The sequence below is a fragment of the Diadema antillarum genome, unplaced genomic scaffold (genome assembly GCF_040938485.1).
Source record: "Diadema antillarum isolate AM-2024a unplaced genomic scaffold, OU_Dant_1.0 scf00000077, whole genome shotgun sequence".
Classification (NCBI taxonomy): Eukaryota; Metazoa; Echinodermata; class Echinoidea; order Diadematoida; family Diadematidae; genus Diadema; species Diadema antillarum.
Window position 1 is genome coordinate 431,173 of NW_027270966.1, and position 22,736 is coordinate 453,908.

The 22,736-nt window shown below is 38.1% G+C and overlaps 1 protein-coding gene across 1 annotated transcript; it reads left to right on the forward strand.

Annotated features, from left to right (window-relative positions):
- The first annotated feature begins 1,808 nt into the window (after positions 1–1,808).
- LOC139717556 (poly(ADP-ribose) glycohydrolase-like) lies at positions 1,809–21,914 on the forward strand. The gene is made up of 16 exons (XM_071629064.1): positions 1,809–2,030; positions 3,664–3,778; positions 5,454–5,921; positions 8,002–8,173; positions 9,998–10,117; positions 11,217–11,300; positions 11,896–12,063; positions 13,236–13,396; positions 14,122–14,213; positions 14,728–14,864; positions 15,256–15,403; positions 15,795–15,873; positions 16,526–16,634; positions 17,960–18,065; positions 20,363–20,491; positions 21,575–21,914. Exons 1-16 carry the CDS (start codon positions 1,931–1,933, stop codon positions 21,787–21,789), a joined length of 2,403 nt encoding a protein of 800 aa, XP_071485165.1. The 5' UTR covers positions 1,809–1,930; the 3' UTR covers positions 21,790–21,914.
- The last annotated feature ends 822 nt before the right edge of the window (positions 21,915–22,736 follow it).

Here is a 22,736-nt window from a genome sequence, read left to right on the forward strand (position 1 = left end):
TGTACGGTACGGAACATAGGCAGGTGGAAAATGTCTTTGGCAGGTGTACGGTGCATTGTTTGGTGCATGCTAGCTGTGTACGGATTTCCTGTGACTTGTGAGCAAAAGGTATGTGTCCAGCAACGGTTCTGTGCAACTTTTGCTAAGTTTTATCGAACTGCATCCATTTATACCTTAGAGCAGAAATGGTACAATGTACTAACTGAGGTTAAACCTTGACGGACAGATCGTCTAACGTTAGATTGGATCTATCTACACCTACAGTTGTTGTAGCTAGCTCGAGTCTTGGAAGACTGTACCCCGGTCTGTAGATAGCTGTAGCGTCAGTCCCACAGCTTCGAATTGATGTTTGATGCTCGATAATCTAGTTCTACGTGATACCTGTAAAAACTAAATCATATCCATGATTCCTATTCAAAATTTTACCTGGCTATATTTCTATCGTAATTGCATTCACACCTCGTAAAAGAACCTTAACTCCAGCTGAGGCTTCATCCTGTTTCTGCACGGTATGCTCTGCTATTCTTTCAATCTGGTTTCAGCTAGTAGCAGCTGTGACCTGAGCTGAGGTCGGAGGCTGAGCTGAGGCTGAGCTGGAGGCAGAGAATTTTTGTCGTTTTTACTATTAAATGGAGAATGGCAGAATGGTGTATTTAATGTGACCTTTTGGTGACCAAAATGTTAATGACAGACAATAGTACGGTAGCCTCTAATGGGAAAATTGAATGATATGTTTTATAAATTTTCCCTGTCTAGTTTCTGCTGCTAAAGTAGGTTTTAAGCCCAGCCCAGGGTTGTCTCATAATTCAAACATGGCTCATTTTGTAGTGCTGCATAATGCAAGTAGAGTGTAAACTTTAGATTATTAAGAGTAAAGACCTAGTGAGATATGAATGTGTTAACGGAATATGTGTCTTCTGGATGGTTACTGCTGGTCTCACTTTAATACTTTCTTATACACATTTGTTATGTACCATTTTTGTTTGTTTTATATGTAAATTGCCTTCTGTCTTATTCACTTTTTTATCCTAATATTCCATAGATCATCCCATATTTTGTCCGTGTAGCTTTTTAAACTGTTTTTTTTTTCTTATGTTCCTCTGAATATATTTATGATTGCACAAAGATGGCTGATGTTGTGGATTAAGTCATGAGGTAGATGGACTTTGGTCACAATTTTAAGTTCCAAAGGCCAGAATCTAATTTTACAAAGTGCTGGCCATGACAAAGAAAGTAGATGCACTAGTCAGTTTGGCTGTGGTGAGCTTGTTTACAAATGCTTTGAGTGGATCTAATGAAGTTTACACCCAGAAGTAAAGCCAAATCAAAATATGCTCAAAGCTTTGCTGGAAACATGATATTTATGCAGCAGGATGTACATTGAACAATACAATCACCAGATGTGAGAGAGAAACATTTGCTCAGTTGAAATTGGATACACGTGTCTACAAGTAAATTCTGTAGTTGAGTGATATTTACAGATAACTTAGTTTCAAGAATTATGATACATTAAATTCAGTGTACTTAGAAAGTCACATGCTTCATGTGTCTGTGCTCTGAAGTTAACAGCCAATGTGTCCTAAAGTCGTTTTTGAAAGTTGCATAGAAGAGCATTGGAGAAAACAGGAGAAATATGTACACAGGGATTAAAAACTGAACTAAAAAGTGAGTTCATTGAAGCAGAGGGATAAGTTGGAGCATGTCTCTTGTTATCAAGATACCATATACAACCGTACTATTGTTAACTTAATTCTGTTAATTGTCAATTTTACCCCTACTTCTCTTTTATTCTTTGTAGTACATGCACATGTATATGACTGCACTGGCGGCAAGGCTGGCTGAGCTAGAATGACCGTTTGGTGATCTCTTCCAGTCCAATCAGGAGAATCATTGCTCATCACTGATACATGTAGATGACTGCTCATCGATAATGTCCAAGAAAAGAGGCAGGGAGAGGGAAGGATCTGCCAAGAGATTTAGACAGTCCACATTAGATGCCCATTTCTCACCTGGGAGCAAGAATATAAGAGGTGATATTATAATGAAAGATGATGGTACATATGAATATTAAGTTATCTTTATGATATGTAACATCTGTTTTGATACAATGGGTAGTTCATTCATTGTTCATTAAATTGTTCTTCATAGCTTGGGGTATATAGTTCCCCTTTGAAGCCAGGGATATCTATTCTTGGTTAATGTTCTCGTGACATTTGAGTTCTACAGAATATATCATTGAAGTTTGTACACTTCTTTCTTTGTTCATTGGATTCATACAGGAGACTTTAAGGATAATACGGATTTACAAAAATAAAAAAAAATGATTTGTGTTTGACTGCAAGTTGTCCTGTGATCTTTAAACTCTGCTGCACTTTATAACTAGCAAATTTTTAGATATTGCTAAATAACCACCAGATTTGCATACTTGGTACAACAGAATTAAAAAAAAATGAAATCAGCCAATATTTGACCCTAAATACATATATTCAGGCCTACTTGAAACTCTCCCATTCGAATCGTCGTTTTGGTAGTTAAAAAGAGAAATCACATGCATGCAGTTTCTGTAGCATCTTGCTTTTTCTTGTGGAATTACTTATCTAAGGTGATAAAGAAGCAGTGTTCTCCTCTCATGTAATGGTATTACTACTGTATATGATGTAATGTGAATGTATGAATATAAAAATCACAATCTCTCCCTTGATCTCTTTCATTACCTCTCATTCCTGTATACATGTATATGTAACAGGGCTTGACACTAACTTTCTGCTCTGGTGACTCATTTGACAATCTTGATTTGAAATTTTGGTGGCCTGAAATAAAAGGAAATATTAAAAAAAAAAAATCATTCTGAATTTTAAAGGACAAGTTCACCTTTATAAACATAAGGATTGAGAGAATGTAGCAATATTAGTAGAACACATCATTGAAAGTTTGAGGAAAATCAGACAATCCGTTCAAAAGTTATGAATTTTTAAAATTTTTGTGCAGCAACCGCTGGATGAGAAGACTACTGCAGTGTATGAATAACTTGCGTACAACAATATAAGGAAAATATAAAGAGAATTTCACAAAATTCCATCTTTTGAAAAAAGTACACATTCCCCTGACTCGTTACCGACAAATGTTATGGGCAATATTATTCCCCCTGCCTTTAGAAAGAGGCAAGTCAAGAGCTCTGTTATTATGCGAAAAAAGTGAAAATATGTTGAATTTTCTTTTACATTTTCTTTATACTGTTGTACGCATATGACTCACAAGCTGTAGTAGTCTCCTCATCCAGCGGTTCCAAAACAAAAATTTTAAAAATTCATAACTTTTGCATCGATTGTCCAATTTTCCTCAAACTTTCACTGATGTGTTCTACTAATATTGTTGCATTCTCTCAATCCTTATGTTTATGAAGGTGAACTTGTCCTTTAACTGCCTGGTGGGGCCACCAAAGATAGCCTTTTTTAGAAATTTGGTGGCCCAACATCAGTTTTAGTGGCCCTGGGCCTCTGGACCACTGCTAGTGTCGAACCCGTTGTTATGTCTACAGATATAGATAAATTGATATTCATCAGCTTCTCAATGATGGTGTTAATCATACTTTCACAATCTAATTAAAGCCTCTGAGCATTCCTGTTTTATTTTTGTGTGTGTGTGTGTGATCTGCCTTTACAGCCGTGGAGGAAGAGGAGCTGCCACTAGAAGAGATGAGTCTTCAGATGAGTGCAGAAGATAAAGCAGACCTTCAGAGGAGGAGAGATATGATCGCAGATGCGGCAGAGAGACGCAAGTATGGATAGTGATATCATTATCAAAATAAATGCACTTGCTTCTGTATACACTTTGTATTCCTTGAAAGTAATGATCAGTAGTGTCAGCAAAACAAAAATTGGCATGAAACTGATGAAAAATAGTCTCATATTTCCAGCTTGCATAGAAAGATATATGAGTGAGATCATCTGGTATTCTAGTCATGTTTTCCTGTGATTTTTGTTGAGCCCACCGGAGGTGTGGGGAGACTAAGGGATCGCCTGTGGCGTCTGTCCGTCTGTCGTCCCTTCCGTCCGTCCGTCGTCCATCCGTCCGTCGTCCGTCCGTCCATCGTCTGTCCCTAACACTACAAAAACTTGAATAACTCTCTACTGAGGATTTCAATTTCAATTAGACTTGGCGGGAAGAGTGGATATGCAAAATTACACATTTTATTAAACATGAAGGGCACCTCAAGGTCAAAGGTTACAGGCAGAGGTCAATGAACTTTAGGGCCCAATGTTAAGTTTTTAGGGCGCGCTTCGTTTATGGATCGTAACTTTTGAAGTATCTCTCCGTTTGTGACCAAACTTGGACGGTAGATGTCCCTTGGGGAGGTGAAGGTCATCACAAGGTCAAAGGTCACAGACAGGGGTCGACAAACTTTAAGGGCCCAATGTTGAGTTTTTAGGGCGCGTTTCGATTGTGGCTCATTACTTTTGATCCCTATGTCCGTTTGTGACCAAACTTGGATGGTAAATGTCCCTTGTGGAGTTGAAGGTCACCACGAGGTCAAAGGTCATAGGTGGGTCAATGAACTTCTGGGAGTTAGAAAAATATTAATTTCTTGTACGCGAATGGGCGAGACACAATTTGGCACTTGCCTTGTTAGTAAAATAATTCAAGTGATCACATATCAACTGCCACCTTCTACCCGCATTACAGACCACCTACCCCGATTTTCTTGGCTCAATGGCGCATAGTGGTTTGCACACACTGTGGCATAAACTTTACACAAATCTCAGTGGTTACATGTGTGGAGATTTCATATGACACCCACGTACAAAATTTGATATATATTCTGTTGATATTTTAGCCATTTGTGAACCCATTTTTCGTAAACAAATGTCACCAATATTTGAAAGTAATCATTCCTTCATTAGTGCATTTAGTAGTTTTCATTCCTTCTGTCTTAGTAGTTCAATATCCAGAGCGCAATCTTTCCCACACTAATGATCTTTCCCTTTAAGTAAAACTTCAGTTACATATTTCTTTTAAGAATTAATCAGTGTCATTTATGAGTATTAAATATTGTAATGTACTTTATTTTGTCTGACAGTGTGATGATTCTAAATATCTTTCATTTTGAATAATTGTTAAGGTAGTGTATGTTGCAAAACAGAACCAGACGAGGTGTCAAATGGAGATAAGCAACTTTGTAATACAGCTTCAGGTGGAGACTAATGAGGATTACATCATCACAGCATTTCATTCTTGATTGTAATTCAAATGATGTTTCACAAAAAGTATGTAATATTTTAAATTGAAATATGATAAAAAGACAACGTTGGTTATCACTAAAACATGCTTGTGTGCATACCAGTAATATGGCGTTTCATTTTCATTCAGCAACATGCTTTACTCGTGTGCTTGATAGATATATATGTATTGCTGGAATAGTATTTGATTGAATCACATCTGTCACATTCACTCAGGAAAGCCCACTCACCTTGGACAACACCTCCTCACAATCAAGAAGATTCACAGCCAGAAAGGAGCTGTACCCCCGAGGAAGCACATGGACCAGGCATCAGGGACGCTGCCTCAAAGACTTCATCAAAGACTGATGATTTGGCAGTCAGCCCATCAGCATCTGGAAATCTTGCTTGGAAAAGAACTCACGGCTCTGATACTGCTGAGGCTGTTGAGAGAACACACGGTAGGATGCGCCTACGTGAAAACATGTTCGAAACTGGAACTGAAGACGCAGAAATGCATGATCGGCACAACAGAAATATTCCGTCCACCTCAAGGGAGGGTTGCCCCGTGAGCCCCGTTAATGCAGAAGGAGGCTTTGATGATGGAGATGAGTCAAGAGAGGGATTCGAAGAGAGAGATGCGTGGCAAAATGTGGAAATGAGTCCAACACTGGAGTATGATGGATCGCAGCCTTTGTTTACAGAGTAGGTATCAAAAACTTGTGTTTGACTCTAGGTCAATAGCACAATCAGGGTATGCAATTGTGTAACAGGGCAAAAATGAAAAAACTTGGTGAAAATGCTTTTTTTGTTGTTTGTTGTAGCTGAGTGTTCAAATTTTCATTTCATGTAAACAAAGAGTCAAAATTTTGCATTAAACTGCGCATAAATTAGCATTTAAATTAGGGGTGTCGAATTACATTGAAATGACTAATATATTGGAAAAATTCATCCAAAAAAAGGAGAATGTTTTTTTCATCTGATATTGCTGTTAGATATTCCTGATAAATATCCCTTTCATTCACCACCAGCACATAGCCATTACATATCACAAAATATGAATGAATTTCATATTTTCACTTCTCGAAATGGGTGATCAATTTTGTAGGCATTATTTTGAATTCAAATAAAACCACTTTTACATATTTTATCATATTTCACTTTTGCCAAAGAGTTAAGAGGCGAAACTTTCAGGAATAGGTAACAGACATATAGTAGCCATTATTACAAATTTTTATGAAATTACGGCTGGTACTTTGAAAGATATTATATTTTTCATCAAAAAATTATCTGTACAGTTTGACCTTGAATGTGCGCACAGTGTTTGGATCAATTCTCATATTTGTAAACACAGAAGAATGAATGTGAGATTTATGATGACTTGAGTTGATATCCAAGCTGTGACACTCAAACAATGACATATTAAGCCAAAATACTATGTTTTTGCTTATGATATCTTTAGTAATTGAACAAGCATTGAAATATGAACACTGAACACTTATCATATGACCTTCATGCAGTATAACATGGGCATGTATCGTACTTTTTTATGTTCAGCAATTTGTAAAAATATAAAAAAATAAGTTCCTATTGCTCAAATTTGCTAAAATTTTCACACAATAGATTTCTACATATGTACAATTCATGGTTAAGAAAACAAGGATATTCAATAAGGGGAAAAAATTTTTTGAAGTAGTCAAATTAGGATATACCTCACTGAAAATACTGAAAAACGGCTGCACTCATTTTACTCAGCATTTGAAAATGGCTCAAAACTCAAAACTAGCTGAACATTTATTGGCAAACAGTGCACCATATTGTAGTGTGTCTTCAGTACTTTCAGGAAAAACAAAAATAAGCTGTTTCTCCATGTATAGCTGTACAGCATGGGTTAAAAGGTCACAATGTCACAAAAATAAGCCAGCATTACACTCCTACCAGGATGGGACTTCAGACCTTATAACTTTCTCCAGCTGAAAGAACCACTGTTTTTTATTGCATGCAAGCAATGCCAGGAAAAAATCCATTAATTTGATACCAAACACATAGGGGTAGACTTAAAATATGGACCTCAATCTTGATTTTACGTAAGTTGTAAAACGCTTTTTTTGACGCATTACGTGGGTTTTGGGGGACTTTTTGGTAATTAATCTTTAATAATTAACAGTAAATGAGAAAATAAATAAAAGCATGCGAATATTTTTACAAATTTGTTGAATTTGAATAAGAAATTAGCTGTTGTCTTACCACATGTGATTACTGATGTCTTAGCATGCTGCATGTGAATTTTTAAGTCAGTTGGTGCATTCTTTTAGAAGTTACAATTTTTTAAAGTGAGAAAGTCATGATTGCATAACCTGATTGTGCTTATCACCTCTAATGATTGTAGATGAATGTGTGTTGTCAGTAAGATACCTCAAAATTCTGCAATTACCGTAGAGTTATTTATACATAATCCATAAATTGAATTTCGAAACATCAATTGGTCCTCCTAAATATTTTTTTTTTAATGATGTCATTGCAATATAATACACAAAAAATGTAATTGCATTCCATAAACAGCTTGTGTATCTGCGAAGGAGAATATTTCTTCACTTGCACATGGTAGTTTGCTGAACTCAACTGATATTTTGTGTGTATGCAGGTAAATGATTATCAGGGCATTTGCACGACACAGCTAACAATTATTTGGAGGATCTCATGTTTTCCTGTCATGAAAACAATCTCTGGAACTTCCAACACACCCATTCTACAAAGTCTGTGTTTTTATCCCCCCCCCCCCAAGTTCTGAGCATAGTGTTGAGGAGCCAACAACTGCAAAAAGATCAAAGGAGGAGGAAGAAGAAGAAGAAACCTATTGGAAGGGTTGTCCGATCTCAGACTTAAATAGAGCACCGGGATGTCTGCCACCATTACCTGAATTAAGGCCATCCACTGACCACTCTGTCCTCATACAGGTAAGCCTCGTCCTCCGTTACTGTAAAAGTGGAAATATTCGAGGTGTTGAAATTTTCACGCATTTCATGCAACCAGAAACTAGCACGAAAATAAAAGCATGCGAATATTTTTACTTGCCATATGTTCCTGTGCGTGGTGTCTTGCTTCCGCGGAATTAAAAAAACGCAAAACTCTTCTTACCCAGCCAAGCGCGAAAAATTAGTCAAGCGAAAATATCCACTTTTACAGTATTACATATTTGCAATTTTTCCGGATGTTACGTGCTGTCGGGTACAGTGTACACTGTACATTGGAAAGTTTTTGTAGGATTTTCCTTCCTTTCTTTCTTTTTTGTGTAATTGTCCCCGCCGAACGAGTTCGAGCAGGGGACTATGAAACGGGCTCCGTACGTGTGTGTGTCCGTGTGTCCGTCTGTCTGTCCGTCCGTCTGTCTGTCTGTGCGTCCGTGTGTGATCAAAATGTTCAATTTGCTACTTCTCTGTCATTTAAGAGCCAATTTTGATTCTGTTTGCTTTATATGATAGCACTACATGGGAGCTTTCAAACTTCTACGCAGAATTTCAGTTGTGACCTTTGACCTTGACCTTTGACCTATATTGTACATTTTGCTTCAAAATGCTACTCCTTCGCCATTTCTAACCCGATTTCGATTCCGTTTGCTTTATGTGATGGCACTAGGTGAGGGCTTCAAAACTTCTACACAGAATTTTGACCTTTGACTTCTTTGACCTTTGACCTTGATTTTTGACCTATATTGTACATTTTGCTACAAAATGCTACTCCTTTGCCATTTCTAACCCAATTTCATTTCCGTTTGCTTTATGTGATGGCACTACAGTCTGTAGGTGAGGGCTTCAAAACTTCTACACAGAATTTTGACCCTTGACTTCTTTGACCTTTGACCTTGATTTTTGACCTATATTGTACATTGGCTACAAAATGCTCCTCCTTTGCCATTTCTAACCCGATTTCGATTCCGTTTGCTTTATGTGATGGCACTAGGTGAGGGCTTCAAAACTTCTACACAGAATTTTGACCTTTGACCTTGATTTTTGACCTATATTGTACATTGGCTGCAAAATGCTACTCCTTCGCCATTTCTAACCCGATTTCGATTCCGTTTGCTTTTTGTGAAGGCACTAGGTGAGGGCTTCAAAACTTCTACACAGAATTTTGACCTTTGACTTCTTTGACCTTTGACCTATATTGTACATTGGCTACAAAATGCTACTCCTTTGCCATTTCTAGCCCGATTTCGATTCCGTTTGCTTTTTGTGATGGCACTAGGTGAGGGCTTCAAAACTTCTACACAGAATTTGACCTTTGACTTCTTTGACCTTTGACCTTGATTTTTTACCGATATTGTACATTTTGCTACTAAATGCTACTTCCGGCGGGGACATATTTTACGCACCGCGTAATTTCTACTTTTCCTTGTTTATATGACTGTTTGGCTCTAATGCTTAAATGATGATTTGTCCATGAGACACTTGATGCCTGTCTTTCTTATATCACATACATAGAAAATTAACTTGGGAAGTTTTCAGTTGTTGATATAATTTTGTATATCAGTGGTCTAAAGTCGAAACTGTCACAATCAATGATAGCACACCTCACTTCACTTTTATGTTCACATGTGTTTTAGCATATTTGTTATCACTTCAAACCTTGTCTATAAATCATTGTACAGATTTGCTTGTTCATTGTTTTTTGGGCTTTGTTGTGTCTCCGTCTGTTGTTGTTGTTGTTTTTTGAAAGACACGTTTATTCAATGAACAGAGCTTTGATTTACTTGGGCCTTACATTCTACATCTTTTCCTCAGCCCAATTCAAAAGGAGTTGTCCCGCCCCAACCAAGCCCTGAGGAGTATGATGACAGATGGGACAGTGAGCATGTACGGATGCCTTGCTCACCAGACAACCTCTACCCAGTGGAGAACCAGGTAAGAAGGCTCGTGCTTAGTCGGGCCTCGAATTTCATTAAATTCGGGTCAAGGCCACTTTTTTGAGGTGTTCACAAATCCACTCGAAGGGGCACAAATGAGTATAAATGAAAGTATTGTGGCTGTGAATGGTGTGATTTTAAAAGAGGAATTTCGGCCAGTGAGAGGGGCATGGCAGCAAATTGCTGATGGCCGATGGGTATTTCGAGCGCTGCTGCTTCCCCTGGTTTTAGCACCTTGTGCTTGAAACTAGTGAGTGGTGGTTTGTGTACTGGTAGTGCACTGTTTTCAGTGGTAGGCATACACATGTTCATGATAAGATAAGTTCATTGCAGTTTGAGTTTTGGCTTTCCTCATGTATCACTGCATTGTGCAGTGCACAACATTTATGACAACTTTATTCAAATTAATAAAATTAATGAAACTATTTACAACAATGTAGGGCAATAAGTCAATCAGTTGCGTTGTACGACAACTATACATACATTGGTTTTGATAAATGGATATATCTGTATGTCTCTGTCTTCTTTCTTTCTTTTGACAGTGATATACCCAATGACGATAAGTTAACATTTGAGAGTCTGAAGTCATGCTTAAATTCCTTTCCAACAGCAGGTTCTCAATGGATGTACATTATGTGTGTTTATGACATACCTTTAAATCACATACATGCAGACTTGGTGCCACTTCCTTTTACTTGCTCTGTGTACATGCCTTTAGTTGTTGGACCATCATCTCTTGAATTTATATGTGGAAATGTACATTTACTCGTACTCCAAATACAAGTACATGTAGCTTCTGATTATCAAACCTGGATATTGCCATTCTGCTGTTGTCATGAACATGCCATCATTTTGATGGACATGTTTGGGACAGTGTACTATTGGTTATTCAGTTCTGATGTTTGTATTTTGCTATGTTCTATTTAGTAGTAACTCATTCATTAGATGCCAATGCTAAAATAAAATGTACTCCATTAAGAATGGCAAAGATACATTTCACAAGGAACTGCACCTAGTGCATTCCTAACTAGGTGCTGCAAGGAGTGAGTTTCAACTTCAGTTTGTTATCTTGTGTTTTCCACAATCATTTCACACAGGAAGGCCTCAAAAAGGTTCAGAGCAGATGGGAACTGATAGAAGCCACCTTGCTTAGTGGAATCAAGAACTCACTGGATTTAGAGGTACTGCACATAAAATATGTCAAATTCAATCTGTTTTTTATAAAAAGTACACAAAATGAATTTACATTCATCCTACATACACTGCACTACTAAGATCTAAATCAAGCACTGCTTTTCCTCCAACTACTCACAAGGTTGCTGGAGACCTCTCCAAATATTCATCTTGTTATATTGTTTTGTTTTTGTTCTGTTAGGTGGCTGGTCTGATACAAATGTTACTCTACTTTTGCAGTTCAGCTTTGCCACTTACATAAGAAATTCATATTACCAAAGGTTTGGCTGAGAGTGAATTAACTGTTTCATTGTCCATGTTTAAGAACCAAATCCTTTTAAGAGACAATAAACTGCACGTACAGCTGTAGTAATTACTATACATCTCTTTGTCTGGTTTTAGTATGCATATTAATGAGACATGTATTTAACAAGTTACAATACGACAAAAGGTTGTTCGTTACATTTTTCAGAAACCATAAACAAAACTCAATTTTATGAGCATTTTTCATTGAGTCAATAACTAGTCAAATATCAACAAATGCCTGTGGACTTAATCGAGTGAATAATCATGCTTTCTTACCTGTACTGATTATCATTTTAGGAGGCCATTTTGACTTACAATGCGAGGTACAGTCAGCGGTGGAATTTCCGAGCACTTCATGTTCTGTTCACAGAAGTGCTAGATGTGGAGGAGACCACACTGTTCTTTGACAAGATTCTGCCCGCAATGGTCCAACTTGCACTTCGGCTTCCCAAGCTCTGTACTCAAGTAAGAACTACTTCGGGGCTGTATTTCTACTTCTCTCTAGTAACTACATTACCCATGTGTCATTTTAGACAGGTGGCATAAATATGTGGTTGTGGATGTTACATCAGCAAACAAAGGAAAAAAATGATGGCTGTTATTTTTCTCATCCATAGAGATAGAGAACACAAAACCTTCAAAAGGTATGAGTGATCCCCATGCTGTTCTGGATTAAGGTTAGGGTCGAGGTCAGTTATGTTGTTGTAGAAGAAATGTATGTCCTAATCATGATATCATGCTGTTTCTTTTGTGACACTGTGTAGTATAGAGGTGATGATAAAGCTGATAATATACAAATGATGCACAGGATAGAGTGCGTTAGTGTAGGCGTATAGTGCACTCGAGGGTATTTACAATTGTGAAACATGCACGAGGCGAAGCCGAGTGCATGTTGCACTACATTGTAAATACCCGAGAGTGAGCTACGCCTCCACTAACGCTACGAAATAATCCTGTTCATCATTTGTTTTATAAAATGGGTCGAAAATTCGAAAACTAACAGCATTTTTCAGCGTTTTTCACGTACCTTTGTGGGTCAAGACGTCCGAAGATGTTCGTCCCAAACATTTACGCACGTCGCACTCGGAAATCCCGCACATACAGTATAAGTATGATGGGGGGTTGGGTTTCTGGACACTTAAGTTCCCGCATGAAAACTTACTTATTTTACATAGAATATGCACCCTTTACCTTAAAGACTTGATATAGACTCCTCATATAGGCCTACTAGACAACATACTCTGAAAACGGCGTGAGAATTAACCTGCTAAATCGTTGGATTTGCCCTTCAAAGTGACTCCATGTACGCGTCCGGTCCCACAACGCTTGGTCTACTGTACCGTACAAAGTGTACGTAAGTAGAGTTTATACGTACGCCACACATATGCATGCACAAGGGAAGAAAGGCCGGCCGGCCGGCAGCCCGAACTAGAAGTTGTTTACAGGATTGACAGCGCGTATGCATGCAATTCAAAGGAGCCGCTGCGCGCACAGACGATCGGCAATGCAATAGGATTTAACACGCAGTGCAATGGGACTAGAATAAAGGAAGCACACGTAACTCATTTCAGCGCTTCCTATTGGCTACATTCTTGAACCCATTTTATAATGTTCGATGTCTTTCTATGTTGCTACAGGCAGTTCCACTCCTTAGGAGACAGAGAACACACAGCATCACTTTGTCTCAGCAGCAAGTAGCCAGTTTGCTAGCCAACGCCTTCTTTTGCACCTTCCCTCGCCGCAATGCCCAGCAGAAGAAATCAGAGTACTCCCGTTTTCCAGACATCAATTTCAACAGGTTTGCTCTCATCCATCTGTGTTCTGTTTCTGCTAAAATTTGGCAGGAAGCTTCCGTAGGAGTCGGGAATGCAGATTAGTGCAGATATCATCACACATTTGTTCCCAATGACATTTGACCTTGTATGTTGACCTCTCATCTCTGTCAGTTCAGAAAACTATATTGTTATCCATTTTAATCCTCATTATCATTACCACTTGATAATCATAGTTAAAGCTATGGCATGAGAAAATGAGTTTAACCAAAGTACTATGACCTTTGACCTTTGTGACTTTCCATCAATTGCTACTGTCGTGTTCATACAAGTAGCACATTTACTTTCTTTGCTTCCTTGCTGTCTTTCCTACTACGAAAAAATAGCACTAACATTTAAGTAATAGCTGAAAATGGCCAAAGGACACTGAAATTTTGTCTTGATCTTTGACCTTCGACCTTCACCTGTGACTGTTAACACAAGTAATTGTCTAAAATTTAATTGGCACATCTACACTTCATATAGCATACCTGGGCCAGGCACCACGAAAATCCTCTCAACATTCTCCTATATTGCAATTACAAAATCTTGATGGGACAGACAGATGGACGACCTGCAAACCTAGTGTTTTCTATAACCTTTGAGGCAACATGTAAAAAGGAACTTTACCAAGATTTATTGAGTAGAAAAGTATGCTCTTTTAAAATGTCCATTGAATTATTGCATTCCTTTCTCTATTCTATTTCCATAGGCTCTTCGAAATGGGCCAGGGTTACAAAAATCACAGGAAGATTGAAAAGCTCAAGTGCATTCTGAACTACTTCAGGAGAGTTGCTGAAAAAGGTATTTTGCACACAAATGGTGAATAATCTTTCTGGATAGAATTGATAACTTTGTCTCTATTAGAAGATGCTGACCAGCAACACCCTGAAATTCCTGCCACTGGTCATTTTGTGTCCCATCAGTTTGGTGTTGCATAGGTTTCAATCACATTTGATGCTGTCTAGAAGGAAAGAGTGTACATGTTTGTGATTTCCATGAATGCATGTTTGTTCTGATTTCAGGAGAAGGTGACAGTACCAATAATTAATAGCTGACGGCACCAAGGTATGCAACATACAATTATGAGTGCTGTGAAGGGATAAAGTTATAGAAGGTTTGAGGGCAGTCCTTGTATGGACTGACTGTAGTGCACTTGTTTTTGTTACAAATACTTGAAATGAAAATAAAGTAGATCTTTTGCTACAGTAGTGTAAGCCATGTCCTTGTTCTTTTTCTCTTAAATGTTGCATTAGTATTTGAATCAAAGACAGGTAGCTGTATTCCTTGCATTTTTGTTATTGTTCGTGTTTGCCAGTGCCAACAGGAACCATCACAATATCTCGCAGAGCTTTGTCTGATCTGCCTCGGTGGGAAAGAGGCAAAGCAACCCTCACCCAGCTCTACATTGCTGCTGCAGGCACCATTGAGAAAGAAGGCCATGGAATGTTGCAGGTATGGCTTTAAAAGTGGCATTTGGTTATGTGATCTGTCGAATTACCATCTGCTTTAAGTTCATCATTTGCTTCTGTGTCCTATTTGTATCAGAAACTTTTCAAACAAAACCTTTTCCTGATTCCTTGTTGTTTCATACCATGCAATAATGATATTTGGAGATGTCTTAAATAATGAATGATATGAAAATGTGTACATGGAATGAATAGATTTGACCACCAACATTTGTTGAGTCAATTGATCAAGCAGATTTTGAAAGATTATTTACAAGCAACACGATTTACAAAGCTTTAGAAGGGTTATATAAACGTTAGTTCACACTATGTTGTTGATGATTGTTGATTGAGAAATGCTTTCACTTATAATCATTTTTCCAATTTTTTGTTCCCAGATGGACTTTGCCAATAAGTACATCGGTGGCGGAGCGCTTGGCTTTGGCTGCGTGCAGGAAGAGATTCGATTCATGATTTGTCCTGAACTTATCGTGACACGGCTCATCACTGAAGTGTTGGATGAAAACGAATGCATTGTTGTCAAGGGTAAGTATCAACATCAAGTCATGAGCATGTAGATTAAAAAAACAAAACAAAACAAGTATGAATATGTGAATATTAAGTTCATTTTCTTTGGTAGTGACATGAGTGTATTAATGCTAATTATTTGCTTATCTTGCTTGGTGACAGTGTGACTCTTCAAGCAGTGTGAAGCCCAGTTCAGAAAGTTTTTACTAACAAAGAAACTTTCGCTGACTCTGATCCTGTTTTTAACCCTTTCTGTGCCAGGGGCTTTGGACAGTGGGTACAGTGCCAAGGGGTTTTATGTACCAATGGGCACTCAAAGCATGCAAAAGGTTCAAGCATCTGACAAGCCTTATGGCAAATTTTCCTTTGTATTTTATGTATATTTGTTTATCTCATTCTCTCCATGTAGGTGTAGAACAATTCAACAACTACTCAGGCTATGGCAACTCTTTCAAGTGGAGGGGAAACTTTCAAGACTCTGCCCCTGTGTAAGTTTTTTTTCTTTTCTTTTTCACTCAGTATATCAATTTCAGTAACAATCAACATGCAATAATCATGGTATCTGTGTTTTATACATGTGCCTTTGCTCACTGCCTTTACATTTGGTATTTGGTGCTCGGCAATATGTATAGTCCTTGTCACAAATGTAAGAATACCAATTTTTAAGGATTTTTTTATGAAAACGGCAATACAAGAGTAGGGCAGTGCACATTTGGAGAAGAAAGAACTTCAAAGAACATAAACGTAGCTTGAATGCAGCTAAACTTTGTGCAAACTTGATATGAGACTGTAAATTGTGATCATTTCAGTATAAGCTACTTATGAAGTCCAGTAGGTGCTGTCAAATTGTCACCATGGTCAAGCAACTCTATTGTCACTGAGTTATTCTCCCCGTATGTGCTTTATGCTCTGAATTCCAGTTATTTTCACACTTTTTTTCAAGTGGTATATTATCATCATGATTATGCTAAAGATTCATAAAAACAGAGGACATTAATTCCTGCATCCCATTAATCCAAAACAGCAGTTTTCTGTTTCATGCATTATTCAAGTGTCATCCAAAATTGTTTTCTGTATGAAGTAGATTTTTCTGTTAGTAATAACAATCTTTCTTTGTGGTTTATAATCAAATGTGAACAGTGACAGCTGGGGAAGGAGAGAGACAGAGATCGTGGCTGTTGATGCCCTTGTCATTCGTCGCTATGAGGACCAGTTCAGACCCGACTTATTACGAAGGGAATTGAATAAGGTAGATGCATGAATCTTCTGTATTTATACAGTGCCTTGTAGTTTCGATAAAAATGGCACGCTTTCTTTTTTTTTCCACAGAAGCAGTGTAAACACTGACAGGTATACACATCATTGGTGTTGTCTTGTATGACACAAGTATTTCAGTGTATCATGTAGATCTTCATTATTTAATTAAAGCCTGAAAACAAGACAGTGCCAAAACTAAATCACACTTCCTTCTGTCTCTGTAGGGACAGATGAAATGCAAAAAAGAAAATTAAGTCATGCAAGAAAGAAATTTAACCCTAAAAAGACTGGGGGGGGGGGGGGGGGGGCCTAAAAGGCCCCCCCCCCTTCGACATTTCGCGCCATTACTCTGCAACACGCAATGCTCTCGCCGCGATGCTCTATGACTTTTTTCTTTCGAGTTTCCCGCACATTTTGACACCAAATTTGTGACGCCCGGGGGTACGGTTCTGAAGTTACATAACCTTTCGTACATGCACGTGAGACCGAAAATGGCTCAAAAATGTGATTTTGTGTACAAAGTCAATACAAATTGGGTTTTTTTCACATGGTTCATATAAATATGCCTATTTTTACTCTCAATGGCTAAAATTAATTTGTTTTAGTGGTATTATGCTTCAAAAAGGGTCTGCCACAAATTTCGATGAAAAAACAACAAAAACAGAAGGTCGAAAAAACAAGGAAATACATAAGAAATTCATAAAACAATGAAAGAAATAAGAAATTGATTTTGATACTGAATTTTTTTTCAAGTACATTTGCTAAGAATGCCACAAAGAATATTTAGACCCAAAATGAGCACTTTTGGAGCTTTATTTACTGATTTAGATCAAAAAGTCTGATTTCTTGCATAAATTATCGTAATTAATCAAAATAAAATAAAAGAAGACTATTCTGGAAAATTTAAATATACGATCTTGTAGATTATATCGCACACTACCATTGTGCAAATTTCGGTGGCGATCGCGCGATCCACGGCCGAGATCTTAAGGGGGGGCCCTTTAGGCCCCCCCCCCCCCCCCCAGTCTTTTGAGCGACCAAAATAGCCCAGTCTTTTTAGGGTTAAGGAATAATTTCTACAGGCTTGAGAGACCTGCAGTTACTCTCACTTTAAAAACAATTTTAACAAACACAATACTTCCCTCAGGGATTTACCACCATTTGTTTTTTTGGTTTTTTTTGGTGATATTGAAGATATTGCAAATTCATCACCCTGTATCACATAATTCCAATAACCAATTCTTACATAGTTTTCTTCATTGATTTTGTTAATTTTATTTAATCATATGAAGATGTATTCACTTTGTCATTTTGCAGGCATACTGTGGTTTCTGTGGTGACAATGCAGCACCAGAGCATCTTCCTGCTGTTGCCACGGGCAACTGGGGTTGTGGGGCATTTGGTGGAGACAAGAGGACCAAAGGCAAGTTATATTTCCCTTGTTGATGTCAGTGTTAACTCTCCCTAGCCACATCAGACTGTTGTTAGTTTTCTATAAAGAAGTGTTAGATTGAATTGATTGAAATGAATTTTCATCCCAAGGATAAGGAGCATGGAATGGCAATGCTAACATGATGTGCTAGGGCAAAATAATGTTGTTGTTTTTTCCTGTTAAAATGTATCAAGAAAAATTGGGGTAACAAAGAATATCGAAGCTTTTGAAGAGAAAAACATTGGGCTGATTTCTTTCAGTGCTGTATCTATACTGACAGTGAAACCCCTGCACAGGAAATGGCATGGCAAATATTTGTCTTTATTTTGCTTTCATATGAAGAGAATAAACATCAGGTATCTTGAACAGCCAGTTGTTGTGTTTAAAAAAATGCATGTATAGAGAGAAATGTATTGAGTGTCATCCTTATTAAGTCAAGGCTTTCGTTATCATAATTTCTGTCCACAGCATAAAGAGCAAAATGCAAATCAAATTTAGCAGGATTAACTTTTAGTAACACTGCCAAGGTTATATATAAATATATAAATATATATATATATATATATATATATATATATATATACATACATATATCTTTATATTGTTTTTTTCATTATTATTATTATTCTTTTATTGCTGTTAGTTTGTTTGTTACGTGAATGGATTTTGATAAAACTTACAGGAAACTTGATGATGACAAGGAACAGATCATTAAATTTTGGTAGTGATCCAGGAATTTTTAATGAACTTTTGAAAGATTTTGTTTAAATCTTTTGCCTGTTTTGAATAGGGTCAATGAACTTACAAATTCAAGCTGCATGTATTTCAGGTTTGCATATACATGCACTAGTAAGTGCATGCTCTGCTCGAGGAGCCATGTAGCAGGAAGCTAATAAGGTAAACACAAGGCTTCTTTATCACTGAGAAATTAGGCGTTTTTCAGCATGCATGTATGGGTGGAAATGAGCTGCTTGGTGGAGATCTGCACTCTCTTAGTGTTTTTCTAGTTTCCACATAAAACAACAAACACTGGTACAGCAAGCAATATTCTACCTGTAAAAGATGTATTTTTGTCCCCGCCGAACGAGTTCGAGCAGGGGACTATGAAACGGGCTCCGTACGTGTGTGTGTCCGTGTGTCCGTCCGTCCGTCTGTCCGTCCGTCCGTGTGTCCGTGTGTCCGTGTGTCCGTGTGTGCGTCCGTGTGTGATCAAAATCTTCAATTTGCTACTTCTCTGTCATTTATGAGCCAATTTTGATTCTGTTTGCTTTATATGATAGCACTACATGGGAGCTTTGAAACTTCTACACAGAATTTCAGTCGTGACCTTTGACCTTGACCTTTGACCTATATTGTACATTTTGCTACAAAATGCTACTCCTTCGCCATTTCTAACCCGATTTCGATTCCGTTTGCTTTATGTGATGGCACTAGGTGAGGGCTTCAAAACTTCTACACAGAATTTTGACCTTTGACTTCTTTGACCTTTGACCTTGATTTTTTTACCTATATTGTACATTTTGCTACAAAATGCTACTCCTTCGCCATTTCTAACCCGATTTCGATTCCGTTTGCTTTATGTGATGGCACTAGGTGAGGGCTTCAAAACTTCTACACAGAATTTTGACCTTTGACTTCTTTGACCTTTGACCTTGATTTTTTACCTATATTGTACATTTTGCTACGAAATGCTACTCCTTCGCCATTTTTAACCCGATTTCGATTCCATTTGCTTTATATGATGGCACTAGTTGAGGGCTTCAAAACTTCTACACAGAATTTTGACCTTTGACTTCTTTGACCTTTGACCTTGATTTTTGACCTATATTGTGCATTTTGCTACAGAATGCTACTCCTGCGCCATTTCTAACCCGATTTCGATTCCGTTTGCTTTATGTGATAGCACTAGGTGAGGGCTTCAAAACTTCTACACAGAATTTTGACCTTTGTCTTCTTTGACCTTTGACCTTGATTTTTGACCTATATTGTACATTGGCTACAAAATGCTACTCCTTCGCCATTTCTAACCCAATTTCGATTCCATTTGCTTTATGTGATGGCACTAGGTGAGGGCTTCAAAACTTCTACACAGAATTTTGACCTTTGACTTCTTTGACCTTTGACCTTGATTTTTTACCTATATTGCACATTTTGTTACAAAATGCTACTTCCGGCGGGGACATATGTTACGCACCGCGTAATTTCTACTTTTCCTTGTTGTTGCTGTTGTTTCCATGCACTGAGTTTGAAGGTAATTCTTATTCCTTGCCTGTGTAATGATATTGAAGGCTTGCTACAGCTGATGGCTGCAGCCATGGCAGGGAGGGATGTGGCGTACTTCTCGTTTGGTGACAAGGAGTTATGTGATGACATGGCAGCCATGCACGAGTTCCTGTGCTCACAAGCTGTGACTGTGGGTATGTATGCCTGTTTTTCACTCACCAGACTAATGCCATCTTACCCACCTCTCAGTTCACCTAGAGTAATCAACCCTATTTGAAGCAGGGGCACTTTCATTCATTGATAAAACAGCTAACAAACATTGTGTGTGCCTAGTCCCACTTTAGAACACAAGCAGGAGTTTCTTGCAAGTGTTGTGGGAAGTGACACCTGATTGGGTCTTTTCATCAATGAATGAAATGGCCCGTGCCTCAGATAGACACCCTGTACAAGGCCTGCCGCAAACAGGGTTGTTTACTCTATAGTATCATTTCACACAGTGATCTTATAAAAAAGAGAAGTTATCATATTGAAAGACAAATAAGTGGTATGTGCTGAAATACTGTGAAGGCAATGAAAGTAATCCCAGAGATATTCAGTTGCAGTGACTGTAGTAATGAAGGGAAGAGAATTCTACAAAGTGGTACCATGTACCATGTACAAGTCATTGTGATTGTTTGCCATCCACCATCCCTTGTGTATTGTCTTCCTTGCATTATGCATTACCCGTGAACTCTTTGCAGTTTGGTCTTTTTCTTCAAAACTCATGGTTCCATTTTAACCAAACGTGGTAGGATTCATTCTTAGGAGTAGAGGATGCAAATTGTTCAAATGGTTCAGATGGCTGGGGGGGGGGGGGGGGAGGTGTCAGAGTAAGCACAAATCCCTAAAAGTTAGTAGATGATACAGTGTTTTCCTGTTATAACGAACATGGTTAGAACAAAATTACGGTTACAACGAAATAAGTGATCGGCTTTATGTTTTTTATTGTTTATATGTTCGGTTATAACAAAATTTCGATATAACAAAAGAAAACTGCCAGTCTTGGAGACTTCGTTATAACAGGAGTCTTTGTACCTAGAAGTTTAATGATATGCAGCTTTGTAGTCACATGATTGTGCTTTTACACAGAGTCTATATTAACATATATACTCAATATTATTGTCACTAAGTCACTGACCTAATGGAAGATTTCATTACCTCCAGCAATGTTTGAAGAGAATTAACTAATATTATCATATGTGATAAATGTTGGTTTATTCTGGTTCTATCCCCAATAGGTGACTTGTGGGGGGTTTTCCAGCGTTATCGGAAAGATGTGTTGAGACGCAGTGCTGGCACTGCCAAGCCCAAGATCTTCCACTACCTCTATCAACTCTACACAATGTGTGACTCGGATACAGACGAGTTTGACCCCGACCAGCCCAAGGATGACAGTGTCGTAAGGTTAAGAGGCCACAGCCCTAGTCCAGATTACCAGGCTGAAACACCTTAGCACTCCCCATTCCCTTTTTTTTTTCCGCAGATGGTCATCACTCAACAACACGCATCCTACTGATGATTTACCATAAACGTTATTGTCACATTTTGAATAGGGTTGACAAATATATCTGTTGGTAGGAAGAAGGGCAAAGAAAAATAAAATAAAAACAATAACATTACTACTTTTGCCTGACATTTGTGCAAATCATGTGTCTTAACTCCAAAATGTTTCTTTGTAGTGAAAATCGTATGTGCATACGTGTATGTATACATTATACATCCACATATATAGGTATGTATATAGATATTTGTATATGTTTATATATATAGGTATATATACCTACATACAGTAGTCATGATGAAAGTAGAATACAAAGTGCAGAAAACAACAATCTATGAAATTATTCAAAGACCTTCACTCAGTTAATTCACCAAATAAAAGTAATTGTGATATAGAATGTGGAAACCATTTTTAGCTCACCTGAGCCAAAGGCTCAAGTGAGCTATTGCGATCGCCCTTCGTCCTGCATCCATCGTGCGTCGTCTGTCGTCCGTCGTGCGTCGTGCGTAAACTTTTTACATTTTCATCTTCTTCTTGAAAACCCCAAGACCGATTTTCATCAAACTTGGCAGGTAGCATCCCTAGGGGGTTAGGAACTCAATTTGTAAAAATGGGCACCATGACCCACCCAGGGGGTCCCCAGGGGGGCCCAAACCCCCCAAAATTAAGGAATCTGTAAAAATCTTCTTCTCAAGAAAAAGAAGTGATAGAGCTAAGTTAATACTATGAGTTAGTACATTGATGACTGTAGTTTCAAGTTTGTTCATGGCAGAATCAGGGGTGCCCCCCTTGGGACCCAGGGGAGGGGGGTGGGGAGGGATTCTAATGGGGCCTAAATTGTACATTTTCATCTTCTTCTTGAGAACCCCATGACCCATTTTCACCAAACTTGGCAGGTA

Excerpts from the sequence above, each read along its gene's own strand:
- LOC139717556 (XM_071629064.1), top strand. The coding sequence starts at position 1,931 with ATGTCCAAGAAAAGAGGCAGGGAGAGGGAAGGATCTGCCAAGAGATTT. Across the intron at positions 14,214-14,727 it reads CAGGAGAGTTGCTGAAAAAG|TGCCAACAGGAACCATCACA; the intron begins GTATTTTGCACA and ends CGTGTTTGCCAG. Across the intron at positions 15,874-16,525 it reads TTTCAAGACTCTGCCCCTGT|TGACAGCTGGGGAAGGAGAG; the intron begins GTAAGTTTTTTT and ends AAATGTGAACAG.